The sequence below is a fragment of the Balaenoptera borealis genome (assembly GCF_965194805.1).
Source record: "Balaenoptera borealis genome assembly, chromosome: 17".
NCBI lineage: Eukaryota > Metazoa > Chordata > Mammalia > Artiodactyla > Balaenopteridae > Balaenoptera > Balaenoptera borealis.
Window position 1 is genome coordinate 19,489,337 of NC_138876.1, and position 15,726 is coordinate 19,505,062.

At 40.3% G+C, this 15,726-nt stretch overlaps 1 protein-coding gene and 1 long non-coding RNA gene across 7 annotated transcripts in view; one reads left to right on the forward strand and one right to left on the reverse strand.

Moving 5' to 3' along the window:
• The window catches only part of LOC309615228, a 224,408-nt gene that overhangs the window by 165,550 nt on the left and 43,132 nt on the right, over positions 1 to 15,726 (forward strand). The gene's annotated exons all lie outside the window — the stretch shown is intronic.
• Positions 212 to 15,726, reverse strand: part of COLEC10 (collectin subfamily member 10) — a 184,270-nt gene continuing 168,755 nt past the window's right edge. For all 6 annotated transcript variants that reach the window (XM_082364440.1, XM_082364437.1, XM_082364436.1 and 3 more), the window contains one exon: positions 212 to 14,956. In XM_082364440.1, coding sequence (XP_082220566.1) covers positions 14,565 to 14,956 — 392 coding nt within the window. In that variant the 3' untranslated portion in view covers positions 212 to 14,564. The remainder of the gene's footprint in view (positions 14,957 to 15,726) is intronic.

Consider the following 15,726-nt stretch of genomic DNA (forward strand, 5'->3'; position numbering starts at 1 on the left):
ATCCCACATGCCGCGGAGCAGCTGGGCCCGTGAGCCACAGTTGCTGAGCCTGCGCGTCTGGAGCCTGTGCTCCGCAACAAGAGAGGCCGCGATAGTGAGAGGCCCGCGCACCGCGATGAAGAGTGGCCCCCGCTTGCCTCAACTGGAGAGGGCCCTCGCACAGAAACGAAGACCCAGCACAGCCATAAATAAATCAAAGTTAAAAAAAAAAAAAAATTGTTCTCAAGGACTGGGGATCATGAGAGTGTCCTCCAAGACCTGAGAAGCCAGGATATGCCAAGGGGTGGATGGCACACCTGAATTCCATCTGACCCTTTTGCGTTGGCAATTTAGAAAGCTCCTAAAGTTAGGACTCATACATTAGTCCCCTTTGCATATGCCAAAACCAGCTCTGTAGACGTAATAGCTCCTTCTTCTCCTGTGAATAAATCTGTAAACATTTTGTGAAAAGTCCCTACAATGAACCCTATTACTTTAGAGAGTGTCTCCTGGCCCCACCTTCTAATTTTCATTGAAAATTTCCTGTTCAATCCTGGGTTCATGTCCCATTGCCTCACAAATTGTATCCACAATTCTGCCTATCTCTTTATTCTGATGCTTTATTAGGACTGTCTGTATTAATGCTGGCTGTCCACTGCTTGCTGCCTTCCTAATTTCAATGATCTTCCAACTTCCTTATCTTATCCTAGTTCCTAAAATCCCTAATAGGCATTGTCAGCCTCTGCTTGCTGAAGAAGAAAGCTTGGACTCCGGTCTCTGTGCTAGATATTTTTGTTCGCCCTTCAACTACATCTTTACTCGGCTCCACCATGTTTAGAGACTGGGGATGTTGAATTTTTTAGCCTACAACAACTGGATCCTTTACTCTCTGGTTTCTGGTTGGGATTGGCCAATGGGAAGCACTTGTGGGTTAACAGGAAGCAGTAGGAGATGCTAGTCAGCTAATGATCTGTTGGTTTTCCTCCCTACCTGGCAGCAGGTTGCTTTCCTACCCCTAAGGCCACAGATCCTCTTAGGTAGCTCTCCCATGAGCTCTCTCCAGGTCTGGTAACCCATTCCTCACATTGGCCCTACAGGTCCTGCTGTTACTACCCTACATGCTTCATCACCTCTTGGTGGTTTCCCTTAACTCTGCCTACACCTTTGTAAAATTTCCCTTTTCAAGGCTTCTCAATCACCTCATTTACATGTGCCATCTCTTTCCCATAAGGACCCTGAATAAGACACCCCTTTGTCCTAAAGTGCTGCTCTGAACATAGTAGGACCAAGGTACACCAAGAGACTTTGAATCCTGTGCCTGGATTCACCCTTTATAAGGTAGTTATTGAGCTAACATATACTGGTTACTTATTATATCCTAGATATTTTCCTCAGCCATTGTGCTACAAGGATGAATGTGGTAAAATCCCTGGCCTCAACAGAAATGCCCTGACAGGAACATATAGAATTGTGTGGAGAGAGAGCAGTGGAAGAAACCCCTGAGGGTCTTAGAAAGCTGAGATGTATACGTTGCGTTTCATTGGATGAGTGAAAAGTTGCTAAGCAGACAATAGGGAAAAATACGCAAAGGCAACATACACAAATCAGAGAGATGAAAATGCCGTGGAAACTTCTAGTACATGTGCAGATTTGGAGGTGCGTACTTAGAAGGGGAGGGGAACGGAGGGGCTGAAAATGTAGGCAGAAGCCATATTACAAAGATTGCATATTCGTTCATCAAGTATCTAAGTTTCATAGTATGTTATATTATGAATTCTTGGCTTTATCCCATAGGACTATAAGAGTACAGGTCAGGATTGGAGGCAAGATTTCTGTGATGTAGAACTGCAAAGGCTAGAACATTATTGCCTAATGGAACAAGTGGAACAAGTGGAACAAGCATGGAACAAGTGATATTTCATTCTTAAAATTAAATAAAAACAGCATATCCCACTATATACATCACAGTAATAAAAGAGGAAGATAGGGAGTCGTTTTTCCAGGCTAGAATACTGTCTACAGCAGCGGGACCTGAATGCTTTCAGAATCCCAAACAGAGGACTCAATGTCCTCACTAAGGGGGACACACACGGCCACACTTCCCTCCAGAGGCACTCACAGTGTCCTTTAAGAAGACCCCTGAGCTCTCCATCTTCCTGCCACACTGTATCCCAGGATCACATCACTTCAGCCTAGGGGACCCCAATTATGTCATTTTTCCTCCTCTTGATCAGAGCAGTTGCTTCTCAAGGTTCTTTTCAGGAACTTCCTCATGTCTGACTTTAAGTGCTTTCCACCAGATCCCCTCGGAACGCTCTGTCTCTATTAGTCACTTCCTTTATATGAAGCTGTAATTTTCCTTGCCTTCTGAGGGACAGAGAAAAGAGTAGTCTTCAGAATTCTTGAAATATCTATTTGTTCCTTTTGAGGCATGGACAATATGTTCTTAAGTTTCAAACCTATTCAGGACTGATGGAGGTGTTGTGAAACAGGAATATGTTTGTACAGTTTTTCCTCTTTTCCATACATCCATCAATAAGTGTGTTGTACATGCTGAAAACATGCCCAGAAAAATTGAGTGAGTTGTGAAATTCATCTAGAACCTAAGTAGCAAAGCCATAGCAGAAACTCTGGACTTTCCAAATATGCCCATTATCGTATGGTAAGATGGAATAGTGTAGTGATTTAACAATGAAAGCACTGAACTGAACTGCCTGCAATGAAATCCCAGCTCTAAGGCCCAGCACTGGACCTTAGAGATGCTACTTAATGTCTGTGTTTCTATTTATTCATAGGTAAAATGGAGGTAGTAACAGTGTGTACTACATAGGGTTGATTTGTGGATTAAATTGAAACCACATATAAAATGCTTAACATAGCACTCAAATTATATTAGTTATTACTATTATTTTGATTGACAATGTCCAACTTCCATTCTTGATTGGATTGCTTCAACTCTCCTTTACTGAAAAGCTTCCGGAAAATATTACCTGTATATACTATCTCTACTTCTTTGCAGCCCATTTCCCCAACAACCCAGCTCTACTTTGTCTCTTGCCTCCCTCATACTATTGAGACTTTGGCTAAGTTCCTTTAGGATTTCATGTTGACAAATCCAATAGGTGCTTTTTAACTGTTTGTCCTTGAACTCTCAGAGACATTCAATAAATTTGATGCTCCCTTCCTGAAATGTTCCTGATTCTACTACTATTCTCTGCCCACCCTTTATCAATGAACCTTAAGAAACCTACCTTTATCCTTCTTCCTAACCTTTAAATATTAGAATAACTGAGATCTCAGGCCTGGGATATCTGCTCTCCTCACTCAACATTCTTACCCAAAGCAACTTCTCCCATTTTTGTACCTTCAAATCTCAGCTCTACACCCAGGATTGCTGTGGGGGACTCTCGCCAGGACTGCCCATGGAAAGTCTCTAAAACAAGATGAATGGGAAATGTCTACGTGTTATGATACAGACTCAAGTAAACTGAAATTTTAAAATTGCTAGCACAGAATTTCAAGGTCTAGAACCTTGTCTTCAGGCATATATGACATGGCTTGCTGATTTGCAGAATTATTGTTATATAATAGCATATGTTGTTTCTGACAAGGTCTTTTGAAGAGAAAGAAGCTTGATTGCTCAGGACTTCTCAGACATAGTGCATTACTCTCCTTATGTGGGGTGCTGAGTATTACCACTGTTTTGAGTGATTCTTAGTGAGAAATAGAAAGGAAACTTGCTCGGATGTATAATTTGGTGGATATCACTCTTCCTAATTAATAAAGTACAAATGAGTTTTATTTCTTCAGTCTTTGAGTTCATCCTTGATTTCTCTGATCTAGGTTTAAGACGTTTAGCATCACGAGCTAGATGGTAAAAATGATCTAATAACTTATACGGGAGGAAAGGAAAGAAGGATAATACAGCACTCTCCTCATGTCAGAGTAGGCTAATGCTAAGCCTGGTACCTGGTGGTAAAAGAATCAAAGTCTTATTGGGCACATTCCTTTGATGAGAAAAAAGAGGAATTTATGGTGATGGATTCAAAAGGAGATAGATTAGAGACTAACTCTTCTTTATTAGAGACTAACTCTAGGATAGCTAGAGAGATCAAGTTTAGCAGAAAGGTAGGACGCTGAGAATAGAACAGGGAAGCAGAAAGCAGAAACCTCCACCTCTCCAGATCACATAGTAATCAAAAAGGCAGTACATGGAGTTGCTGATAACACAGGTGATGGGGCCATGGCCAGAAACCTCAATGCCCACCAGGAATCTTTAAGTTAGAGGGAATTCATTAAACATGAGATTTCTGAGGAAAGCCCTGGAAGAGCTGGGATACAGAAAATGATCAAATATGACAAAGTCTCAAAGCTATAATTCCTTGAGGTCTCTAAAGTCCATTGGGTATCCCAGGTTCTTCTCTGTTTGCCACTGAATAGAGTATTTTCCACATTATCCTTTACCACAACCAGCAGCTTCAGCTGAGATCATCTAGTAGGAGTATGGTGAGAAGTGTTTGAGACCCAAGCTAGACAGTATAACTGTAAAAATGGCATTCTTCTGGGACAAATATTTCCTGAAGCTGGGATACAAGTTAGATAATCAATTTGACTGGTTTTGGTGAGTTGAAGTGGACTTTGTTGAACTTGATGGGAAGGAGATTCTCTAGATCAAAGGTTTAACCAAAAGTCCTTTATGGGCACTGAGCACATAAGCCTAAATGAGGGTGGGGTTACTTCCAGTGATCTTTGCACAAAATAAAGTAGAATTGCATTTTACTCTTCATCATTGGATGTCAGTGGAAGAAGTCATGTTAAGAGTAAAGGAACTAACCAGACAAAGATGTCACAAAAAAGAAAACTACAGGCCAATATCACTGATGAACACAGATGTAAAAATCCTCAACAAAATACTAGCAAACAGAATCCAACAGCACATTAAAAGGATCATACACCATGATCAAGTGGGATTTATCTCAGGAATGCAAGGATTCTTCAATATATGCAAATCAATCAATGTGATACACCAAGTTAACAAAATGAAGGATAAAAACCATACGATAATCTCAATACATGCAGAAAAAGCTTTCGACAAAATTCAACACCCATTTATCATAAAAAACCCTCCAGAAAGTAGGCATAGAGGGAACTTACCACAACATAATAAAGGCCATATATGACAAACCCACAGGCAACATCGTTCTCAATGGTGGAAAACCTGAAACCATTTCCACTAAGATCAGGAACAAGACAAGGTTGCCCATTCTTACTGCTATTATTCAACATAGCTTTGGAAGTTTTAGCCACAGCAATCAGAGAAGAAAAAGAAATAAAAGGAATCCAAATCAGAAAAGAAGAAGTAAAACTGTCACTGTTTGCAGATGACATGACACTATACACAGAGAATCCAAAAGATGCTACCAGAAAACTACTAGAGCTAATCAATGAATTTGGTAAAGTAGCAGGATACAAAATTAATGCACAGAAATCTCTTGCATTCCTATACACTAATGATGAAAAATCTGAAAGGGAAATTAAGGAAACACTGCTATTTACCACTGCAACAAAAAGAATAAAATACCTAGGAATAAACTTACCTAAGGAGAGGAAAGACCTGTATGCAGAAAACTATAAGACACTAATGAAAGAAATTAAAGATGATACAAAGAGATGGAGAGATATACCATGTTCTTGGATTGGAAGAATCAACATTGTGAAAATGACTATACTACCCAAAGCAATCTACAGATTCAATGTAATCCCTATCAAACTACCAATGGCATTTTTCACAGAACTAGAACAAAAAAATTCACAATTTGTACGGAAATACAAAAGGCCCCAAATAGCCAAAGCAATCTTGAGAAAGAAAAATGGAGTTGGAGGAATCAGGCTCCCTGACTTCAGGCTCTACTACAAAGATACAGTAATCTAAGCAGTAAGGTACTGGCACAAAAACAGAAATATAGATCAATGGAACAGGATAGAAAGCCCAGAGATAAACCCACACACATATGGTCACCTTATTTTTGATAAAGGAGGCAAGAATATACAATGGAGAAAAGACAGCCTCTTCAATAAGTGGTGCTGGGAAAACTGGACAGCTGCATGTAAAAGAATGAAATTAGCACACTCCCTAACATCATACACAAAAATAAACTCAAAATAGATTAAAGACCTAACTGTAAGGCCAGACACTATCAAACTCTTAGAGGAAAACATAGGCAGAACACTCTATGACATAAATCACAGCAAGATCCTTTTTGACCCACCTCCTAGAGAAATGGAAAGAAAAACAAAAATAAACAAATGGGACCTAATGAAACTTCAAAGCTTTTGCACAGCAAAGGGAACCATAAACAAGACCAAAAGACAACCATCAGAATGGGAGAAAATATTTGCAAATGAAGCAACTGACAAAGGATTAATCTCCAAGATTTACAAGCAGCTCATGCAGCTCAATAACAAAAAGACGAACAACCCAATCCAAAAATGGGCAGAAGACCTAAATAGACATTTCTCCAAAGAAGATATACAGATGGGCTACAGACACATGAAAGAATGCTCAACATCATTAATCATTAGAGAAATGCAAGTCAAAACTACAATGAGATATCATCTCACACCAGTCAGAATGGCCATCATCAAAAAATCTAGAAACAATAAATTCTGGAGAGGGTGTGGAGGAAAGGGAACACTCTTGCACTGTTGGTGGGAATGTAAATTGATACAGCCACTATGGAGAACAGTATGGAGGTTCCTTAAAAAACTACAAATAGAACTACCATACGACCCAGCAATCCCACTACTGGGCATATACCCTGAGAAAACCATAGGTCAAAAAGAGTCATGTACCAAAATGTTCATTGCAGCTCTATTTACAATAGCCAGGACATGGAAGCAACCTAAATGTCCATCGACAGATGAATGGATAAAGAAGATGTGGCACATATACAATGGAATACTACTCAGCCATAAAAAGAAATGAAATGGAGGTATTTGTAATGAGGTGGATGGAGTTAGAGTCTGTCATACAGAGTGAAGTAAGTCAGAAAGATAAAAACAAATACAGTATGCTAACACATATATACGGAATCTAAGGGAAAAAAAAAAAAAAAAGGCCATGAAGAACCTAGTGGCAAGATGGGAATAAAGACACAGACCTACTAGAGAATGGACTTGAGGATATGGGGAGGGGGTGGGGTGAGATGTGACAGGGTAAGAGAGTGTCATGGACATATATACACTACCAAATGTAAAATAGATAACTAGTGGGAAGCAGCCGCATAGCACAGGGAGATCAGCTCAGTGCTTTGTGACCACCTAGAGGGGTGGGATGGGGAGGGTGGGAGGGAGGGAGATGCATGAGGGAAGAGAAATGGGAACATATTGTATATGTATAACTGATTCACTTTGTTATAAAGCAGAAGCTAACACACCATTGTAAGGCAATTATACTTCAATAAAGATGTTTAAAAAAAAAAATCTACAAACAATAAATGCTGGAGAGGGTGTGGAGAAAAGGGAACCCTCTTGCACTGCTGATGGGAATGTAAACTGATACAGCCACTATGGAGAACAGTATGGAGGTTCCTTAAAACACTAAAAATAGAACTATCAAAAGATCCAGCAATCCCACTACTGGGCATATACCCTGAGAAAACCATAATTCAAAAAGAGTCATGTACCACAATGTTCATTGAAGCACTATTTACAATAGCCAGGACATGGAAGCAACCTAAGTGTTCATTGACAGATGAATGGATAAAGAAGATGTGGCACATATATGCAATGGATATTACTCAGCCATAAAAAGAAACAAAACTGAGTTATTTGTAGTGAGGTGGATGGATCTAGAGTCTGTCATACAGAGTGAAGTAAGTCAGAAAGAGAAAAACAAATACTGTATGCTTACACATATATATGGAACCTAAAAAAAAATTGGTTCTGATGAACTTAGGGGCAGGACAGGAATAAAGACGCAGAGATAGAGAATGGACTTGACGACACAGGGAAGGGGAAGGGTAAGCTGAGACAAAGAGAGAGTGGCATGGACGTATATACACTACCAAATGTAAAATAGATAGCTAGTGGGAAGCAGCCGCATAGCACAGGGAGATCAGCTGGGTGCTTTGTGACCACCTAGAGGGGTGGGATAGGGAGGGTGCGAGGGAGATGCAAGAGGGAGGGGATATGGGGATATATGTATATGTATAGCTGATTCACTTTGGAGTGATTACAGACAGCTTGACAATAAAGATTTCCAGTGTAAGGTGTTTCCATACCAGGGCCCAGATATCACATTATTCCTCTCCATATGGAACTGAGGGATTGTTTGTGGTGATCAGAGGAACACATCCTTTTTTCATGTATAATTTCACCCTCCAAATACTATCTTGATAATTCATACAGGCATGAATCAGTGAGGTCTGGACATTAGTGCATACTGAGCTACTGAATTTTTGAAAATGTAAGAATGAGGAAAACTTACAACAAAACTTTTTAAAAGGAGCAGTAGTGTAACGCTCCATCCCATCCCCAGTAACACAGATTATCTGAGGAAAGAAGAGCTTAGGTATTTTTTCTTTTACACTTTCAAAGATGGAGACACAAACATATATATTTACCCCCTGCTCTGCACTTTTTATAAAATATTTCTATGCAAGGGTGTTTAGGGTTAGAAACCCCAGAAGAAATATTTTCAAGCTTCTTTAAAAACTGTGCTTTTTGGGCTTCCCTGGTGGCGCAGTGGTTGAGAATCTGCCTGCCAATGCAGGGGAGGCGGGTTCGAGCCCTGGTCTGGGAAGATCCCAAATGCCGCGGAGCAGCTGGGCCCGTGAGCCACAACTACTGAGCCTGCGCGTCTGGAGCCTGTGCTCCGCAACAAGAGAGGCCGCGATAGTGAGAGGCCCGCGCACCGCGATGAAGAGTGGCCCCCACTTGCCACAACTAGAGAAAGCCCTCGCACAGAAACGAAGACCCAACACAGCCATAAATAAATAAATAAATAAAATTAAAAAAACAAACAAACTGTGCTTTTTGATATTTCATTCCAGTGTCTCAAAATGTATTTTTGGATCTCCTTTTTCTCAAATGTAGAGATCAAAATTTTGGACTCTTGGAAATAGCTTCCTATGTTTGTTCACTCTATTCTTTAAGCCCTAAGGTCCTTTAGGGCAAAGATAATATCCCTGTTCTGTGGAAGACAGAATTGTGGTGATTGTAATTTTGTGCCTGTGCAAAAATCCTTCATCCTTCCTGGAGACTGAGTCCCTGAAAAGTACCAACGTCAGCAGAATCAAAGATAAGATCAGACAAACCAGGGAGTTTGGGGAAACATATTTTGAAACATTATTATTTTAAACATAAATATTTCCAAAAAGCATCTATTTGTAAAACACATATGTTTCTCCCGGTTAGCTTTCTCCAGAATCATTTTCTCTGACTTGATTCAGGAAATATCCATATGAAATTGTGATCTCCTAGGAAAGAGTCTCCCACAGTTGTCTATTATGTGCCCTACACTTAGTAAAAATATTCACCTAGACTTTATTGGATGTAAACTGAATGTGTTTTGCAATTATGTCTCCACTTACCTCATTTTCTCAAGACTTAGGAAATTTCTGTGCCTGCCTTGGTTTTTCACATATCATGGCGGAGCTTATGAGTATTCTTCCTGACTGACGTTCTATCAATATATCGAGGGGTGGGTTATAGACAATCCTCATCTCTATCACCTCCCCCAGAAGCCCACCAACCCAGTTTGTACAAAGGATAAGGCTTACCTCTTGATAAATTCATCTGTTTAAGGGTTCTAAAGTGAAAAACACATAGGCCAAAGCATTACATAGCTTTAAAATTGTGTGGACACACATGAATCTGCATTATTTCCCAACTGCAGATGCCAACGTGGTGATTAATTTAAGGTCGCTGTGCTCACATTTTAATAAATTATAAAATTCTGATTCCCTTCCCCCTTCTCCCTACCTGTCTTTATTTTAGTATGAAAGTGACAGTCTGTGGGAAATCTGGGTTTCACTGAATGTCAGCTGTAGGTCACCAGAAAAAAATAATGCGGAGGAATATTTACCAAGTGTTAACGCTCATCCATGCACAATCACAAGGATATATTCTGTCTTGTGAGGAAGTGGTGTGGGTGAGTATACACAACGACGTGAGAACTTCTTGTTCACATCAAAATTAGCCAGCCTACAGGAAGTTATAAATGTATATGAAGGGACGTGTCAATGTTGCTCTTCAAGAAATGGTAACGTTGTACTTTTACAAAAAAAAAATTCTTTGTCCAACTTATTTCAGTATAATTTTGAAGAGGCGTTATGTTGAAGAGGAAGTAGGAGTAAAAATAGAATAGGTTTATATATTCCATCCATGACAGTGGATTAACTCTTGGGCTTCAGTGTGGTAACCTCGATGTTCAATGAGCCGAAGGAGATGCTCTCTTCTTGAGGCTAGAAGTCTGATCTGTCTTCTTCTCCACTGTGTCTCCAGCCCTCATCACATGGTAAATGCTCCATAAGTATATTTGATGAATTAATGAGTTAGTGAGCTCTACTAGCCACCTAAACCAATTGTTCACCATGTCAGTTTCATGAACCTGGTCTCTGACTTGGACTTCATCCCACTGGCACTGGACACCTGCCTTGAACCCTCTCAATCAGGTCTTACCAAACCATCAATCTCTTAATAGCCTCCTCCCTTAGGGTTGAACCCTCTCCACTGAATACCCTCTCCTAATAAATAGATTATTTATCATTGAGATGCCCCACATGACTTTCATTCCCAGTTCTACTCTATATCTGTGCCTCTAATGCCTCACCAACAAAATCTGAATTCACTGGGAGTGGGGCATACCATATAGGTTTAGAGAAATGTACAAAACTGGGTATCCACCTCAGTAACCAGTGCCGCAGTGAGCACAGTTCCCCTGTCCTGATTTGTACTTTCATTTAGAGCCTGCTGCAGCTTGTCTCGGGGTCAGACCTCTCAGAGTTATGAACAGCAGAAGGGAGAACAAGGACATAGATGGAAATTAGAGACAGCGTATTTTATTTCACTGTAAGGAAAAACTTTCTAATGGGGTTAGAAAATTACCCAAAACCTTCAAATATGGACCGTGTGACCACCTGTTAGGAGCGCAGTAAAAGAAAGTCCTATATTCAAAAAAAATTTATGTATACCTTATCTGTGGCAGATGCAGTTGGTGCTGCTATTTAGTTAACCTTTCCTATTCCACAGACGTCTTATGGTCTCCAGGTACGCAATCCAGAGAGCTGAAAATTAATTGGTTAATAACAATCAAAGAAGCTCATACATCTAAGCAGGAAAAAATACATTTTCTTTAATGCCAGTAGTTTTTATGGGTGAGTTGTCCAAAGTGTAATCAATGTTTGTTATATTTCTCTCAACACAGGATGTATACCTTTCTACAGTGTTTGGGCAATGACTCTGGACATAAGATATTTCTTCTTGTCTGGCTATAGAGTGTGTTGCTTTGAAAAGGCAGCATAGTGCAATTGTGAATAAATTTTTAATTTTCTTCCCCTGGAACCTTTATGTCATCCTTGGGAAGTGCCCAGATATGTTCCTGAAAAGTTGAATATACATTTAATTTTTGAGAATGAAATTGATTTTAAATGCTAATTATTTAAGGGAATTATCTACTTTATTCTCTTATGGGGCAAATAATTACTTGCTCATTTTTATTTTTGGCAAATCTTAATTTTAATATATCTGCCTTGCTTTCCCTAAATCTGTAGTTATTTGCAAAACTGTAGTGACACTGTACTAAATCACCTCCTCAACATTAATGACATGTGTAGACATTCCTGAATTTAAAAAGAAATCAGTGAGTACCATATTTGTAAGGCAAGTTTCTGAATCCCCAGCATTTCTATTAATTAACCCTAATCTTTAATTTTGGAAAGTAATCAAGAGAGATTATTTGAGCCTCTGTTATCACAAGAGAATCGTGGATGAAATTCCATTCAATATAAGAGCAAAAAACATAGGCTGGAGAGAACACTGGATCGACAGTTTCAATCAGCAGAGTGAAATCCTGCTTTTCTTTCAAATGAGTTGATTTTGGTAAACTGCTTAGCTTCCTTGGACCTCAGTATTCTCATTGGAAAGATGGTAGTAAAAACGTCTGCCCTTCATACTTCACAGAGTTTACCAGGATCACATGGAAAATGTTATGTGAAGGTATTTATTCTGTAAAGCACAAAGTAAGTTTTATAGCAAATCTAATTAAGTGTGTGGTGCCTTCAAAATTTCTCCCAGGCCAGGTCTCAGGATGAATCCTATCTTTGAAACTCTGTCATCTTCTCTTGGAAGCACTGGCAGCAAGGATGAATCATTGAGAGAAATGTTGTTATTATTATAATAATCATAATAGAAATTAGAATAGCATGGACAGTACACACAATTAATATTCATACTTGGGGGGCTTAGAACAAATCAGAATATGGATCCCGGTGTGAGCTGCCCATAGGCAATGTTTACTGTCTGTTCCCTCTCTCCTCTTTTCTAATCCCTTTCTTTTCCTCTAAGTGCTTCTAGATTCTTGTTCCTCAAGCTCTTGGCTGGCATTCTACCCCAGGATACTGGATTTGATATGGTGCCCTGCTTTGTCATTTTGATTTAACTGCCCTGCGTTCAAAATATGCCACATTCTCAAAAGTCTGAATTAGTAACTAATCTATTAACCTGAGGAATGACAAACATTGACTGAAGTCCTGTTACGAGCTGAATTGAATGAGGCATAAATGGGAGATCTTGACTTTGATGTCACTGTGCCCTAATGACATCCTACACAGTTAGAACCTTCAGAACTTTTCCCCAGAGCTGAGAAGTGGAAAGGTCACAATTTTGGTTAGCAGACTGTTTTGTATGACTTAGAATGTGGATTAAGAATTGATTAGTTGCCAACATTTAAAAATATAAAGGTATCTTATAAAGTTCCAGCTTTCTGATTTCTCTTAAATATCAGAACATGTAGCAACATTGGGTCCTCCATGGCAAAAATAGCAGTGACTGAGAAGCAGCTGGTTCCTTTGGGAGGGCAAGCTGTGTTCAGTGTCCCAGGATCCCCACCTGCTCCACTTCATTTATTTATGTCATCTGTATGGCCTCTGTAGAACCTGAGTTTGTGACCCTCGATAAACTCACAGAAATAACCTAATTAAGTCCTATCTCATAACCGGTTAGTCATGGTTGAAATCATAGACAGGTGGTTTAAGGTGAACATATGTTGTTGATCTGTTTCTCTTACTTCATTAACTGTTTTGCCAGCATTTTAAACGTCTAATTATATGTCACAAACTATAACTGGAGCAGCAGTTTATGAGGGGATAATCTAGGGTTTTGTTGAATTTTTATTTTTAAATTTCAATTTAGAGCTGCTTTGAGGTTTGATCTGCAGTTCAAAGTAGAATTTTACCATCTTAGTAAATGTGAGTCTCAGGCATGTTCCAAACTCCACACTTGACACATTCTTGCGATGTCATAGTACTTGAAAGCATCACTGATGTGAGATTTTTACAACATACAGTTACAGAGAATAAAGGGCCTCCCACAAAATGTCACCGTGCATGATATATTAGAGGCAGAGAAGGGTCTTAGAGACTTGGTGTTGGTAGCACCCTGAAGCTTCTAGAGTTTTCTGAAGGCTTCACAAACCCTTTCCTTCATTCTCCATGCCCAAGGGGAGAAAAGTTGCTATGGATAAACTTAAGATGAGGAAAAATGGAGCCATATTAATAGAAGGGGGCAATTTAACAGGAGGATTATAAATGATATTGTGTGGGAGCTAACCTTTTCTTTTTTTCTTTTCAATTTCTAGAGTTCCCTTTTCCTCAGATCAGAGGGTTAATATCTGGAGGCCTGGAATTAACCTGTGGGCCTACAGAAAGGGGGCCAAGGCTTGGTATACTTCAGTGAAGGCTGTCAACCAGAAGAACAAAAGTTATCTGTATGATTCCATATGGTCTGGAACAGGGCACTAGGCTAGAAGTTCCTCATATAGAGGCTTAGAGTTGAAGTATTTCTGAGTCTATGCAAAGAAGAGGACCTTGCATGTGTGGCTATGGCCATGGTGGATTGGGTCAAAGAATTGGGGATTTTGGGTTCAAAGACAGATAATACCTTGACATTCCTAAGAGAAGAGCCTCTCATATGCCTGGCTTGGAGCCTAATCATCCCCAGCCAACTATCCAATTATCCACTGGGCTAGATAGACAGTGGTTTATGGCTCTAGGGAGAGGTGGCAGAGCAAATGCCAAGAGAGACTTTCATTTGAGACACAGACAACCACCTCCTGCACAGCTAGTAATTCAAACTCTCTCTTGGGACCCATAACCTGGTGAGCTTATGGCTCAATAACATACCGTGTATGAAAATGTTCAAAATCGTCATGGACGAGCATGGCGATGGAGATTGCAAACCTCAGTCTAGCATTTCTCACTTGCCTTGAGTCAGAATGAATTTAGTGTAATTAGCCAGAAAAAGGTGGATAAAAATAACTGCCATGGTAGTCACAGGGAAATGACAACTGTGCAGCAAGGGGGAAGTTACTTTTTCTTCTTGACAAACTCACAGACAAAGTACATGGTAAGATGGCACTCTGTGTCATTCCACCGGCCTGAACTCAGCATTTCCACGCAGTCCTCGTGGCCGTAGGGGTCGCTGGGCTCACCCTCCTTCCAGTTGCTGTAGTTCTGCAGTGGAGTGTTGTCGGTGAACACATACTGGCCCTCTCTCTCGAGGTCATTCACCCCGATGAACACCCGGAAGAAGCCACTCTTGGAGACGTAGTCTGCCAGGAGCGTGTTGGCAGCTTCGTCCTTCGGCATGGCTAGCATTCCACCCCGGATCCGGCAGTGGGTCAGGGATTCCCTGTAGTTCTTTTCCTCCTGAACGATGTAGTAGAATTTCTCTTCGGTTTCCCGAATCCCTGCTATGACTTTGCAGCAAGGAAAAGAAGAATGTGATTATATATGTCAAAAAGAGAAATGCTAAGTATAAAATATTGCTAATTGAAATTCATTTATTCAACGTTTAAAATTCTTTTCCAAGACCCTATCATGAGGTGGGCACTGGTTCAGTATTTTCTCCACCTTTCTAGTTGTCGAATGGAGAACAAACGCCTGTCATTGGTCCTCCCTTGTCTTTTTCTCCTTCACTCCCCTCACAATGTGAAGCAGAGAGCTATTTTGACAAAGATGTGTTATATGAACTGTCACTCAGCTCATCTCAGACAATTTTTCCCCTCCTAGTTTATGCTTTTGCCACACTTACAGTTCCATGAGCATGACCTTCTCTCTTCCACTTCCGTGCCTTTCATGCCTGGAAGGTCTTCTTACTGCTTTATCCGGCAAATTCCTACCCGTCCTTTAGATCTTAGTGGAAGCGTTCTCTCCTATGAGAGCCTTTTCAATGCTCCTGGACAGACATGAGCACTCTTGTGCGTTCTCCCCTGTGTTTCCATTGTCCCTTTCACTTCACAGCACTTGACACATTCTAGTCTAATTGTTTGTGTGTCTCTTCTACTGAACTGTGGGCATCCTGAGGCCAGTGACCATGTCTTTGCGACTCTGTAGCCTCAGTGCCTGGAACAGTGTTAGGGGGTGGTAAAGGCTTATTGGACTGATATGGAAATAATACAGAAGTTTGTCCCTATGGGCCAGATTCCTAGATTGTGAACATATACATCAACTGAGATGGTTTATACTT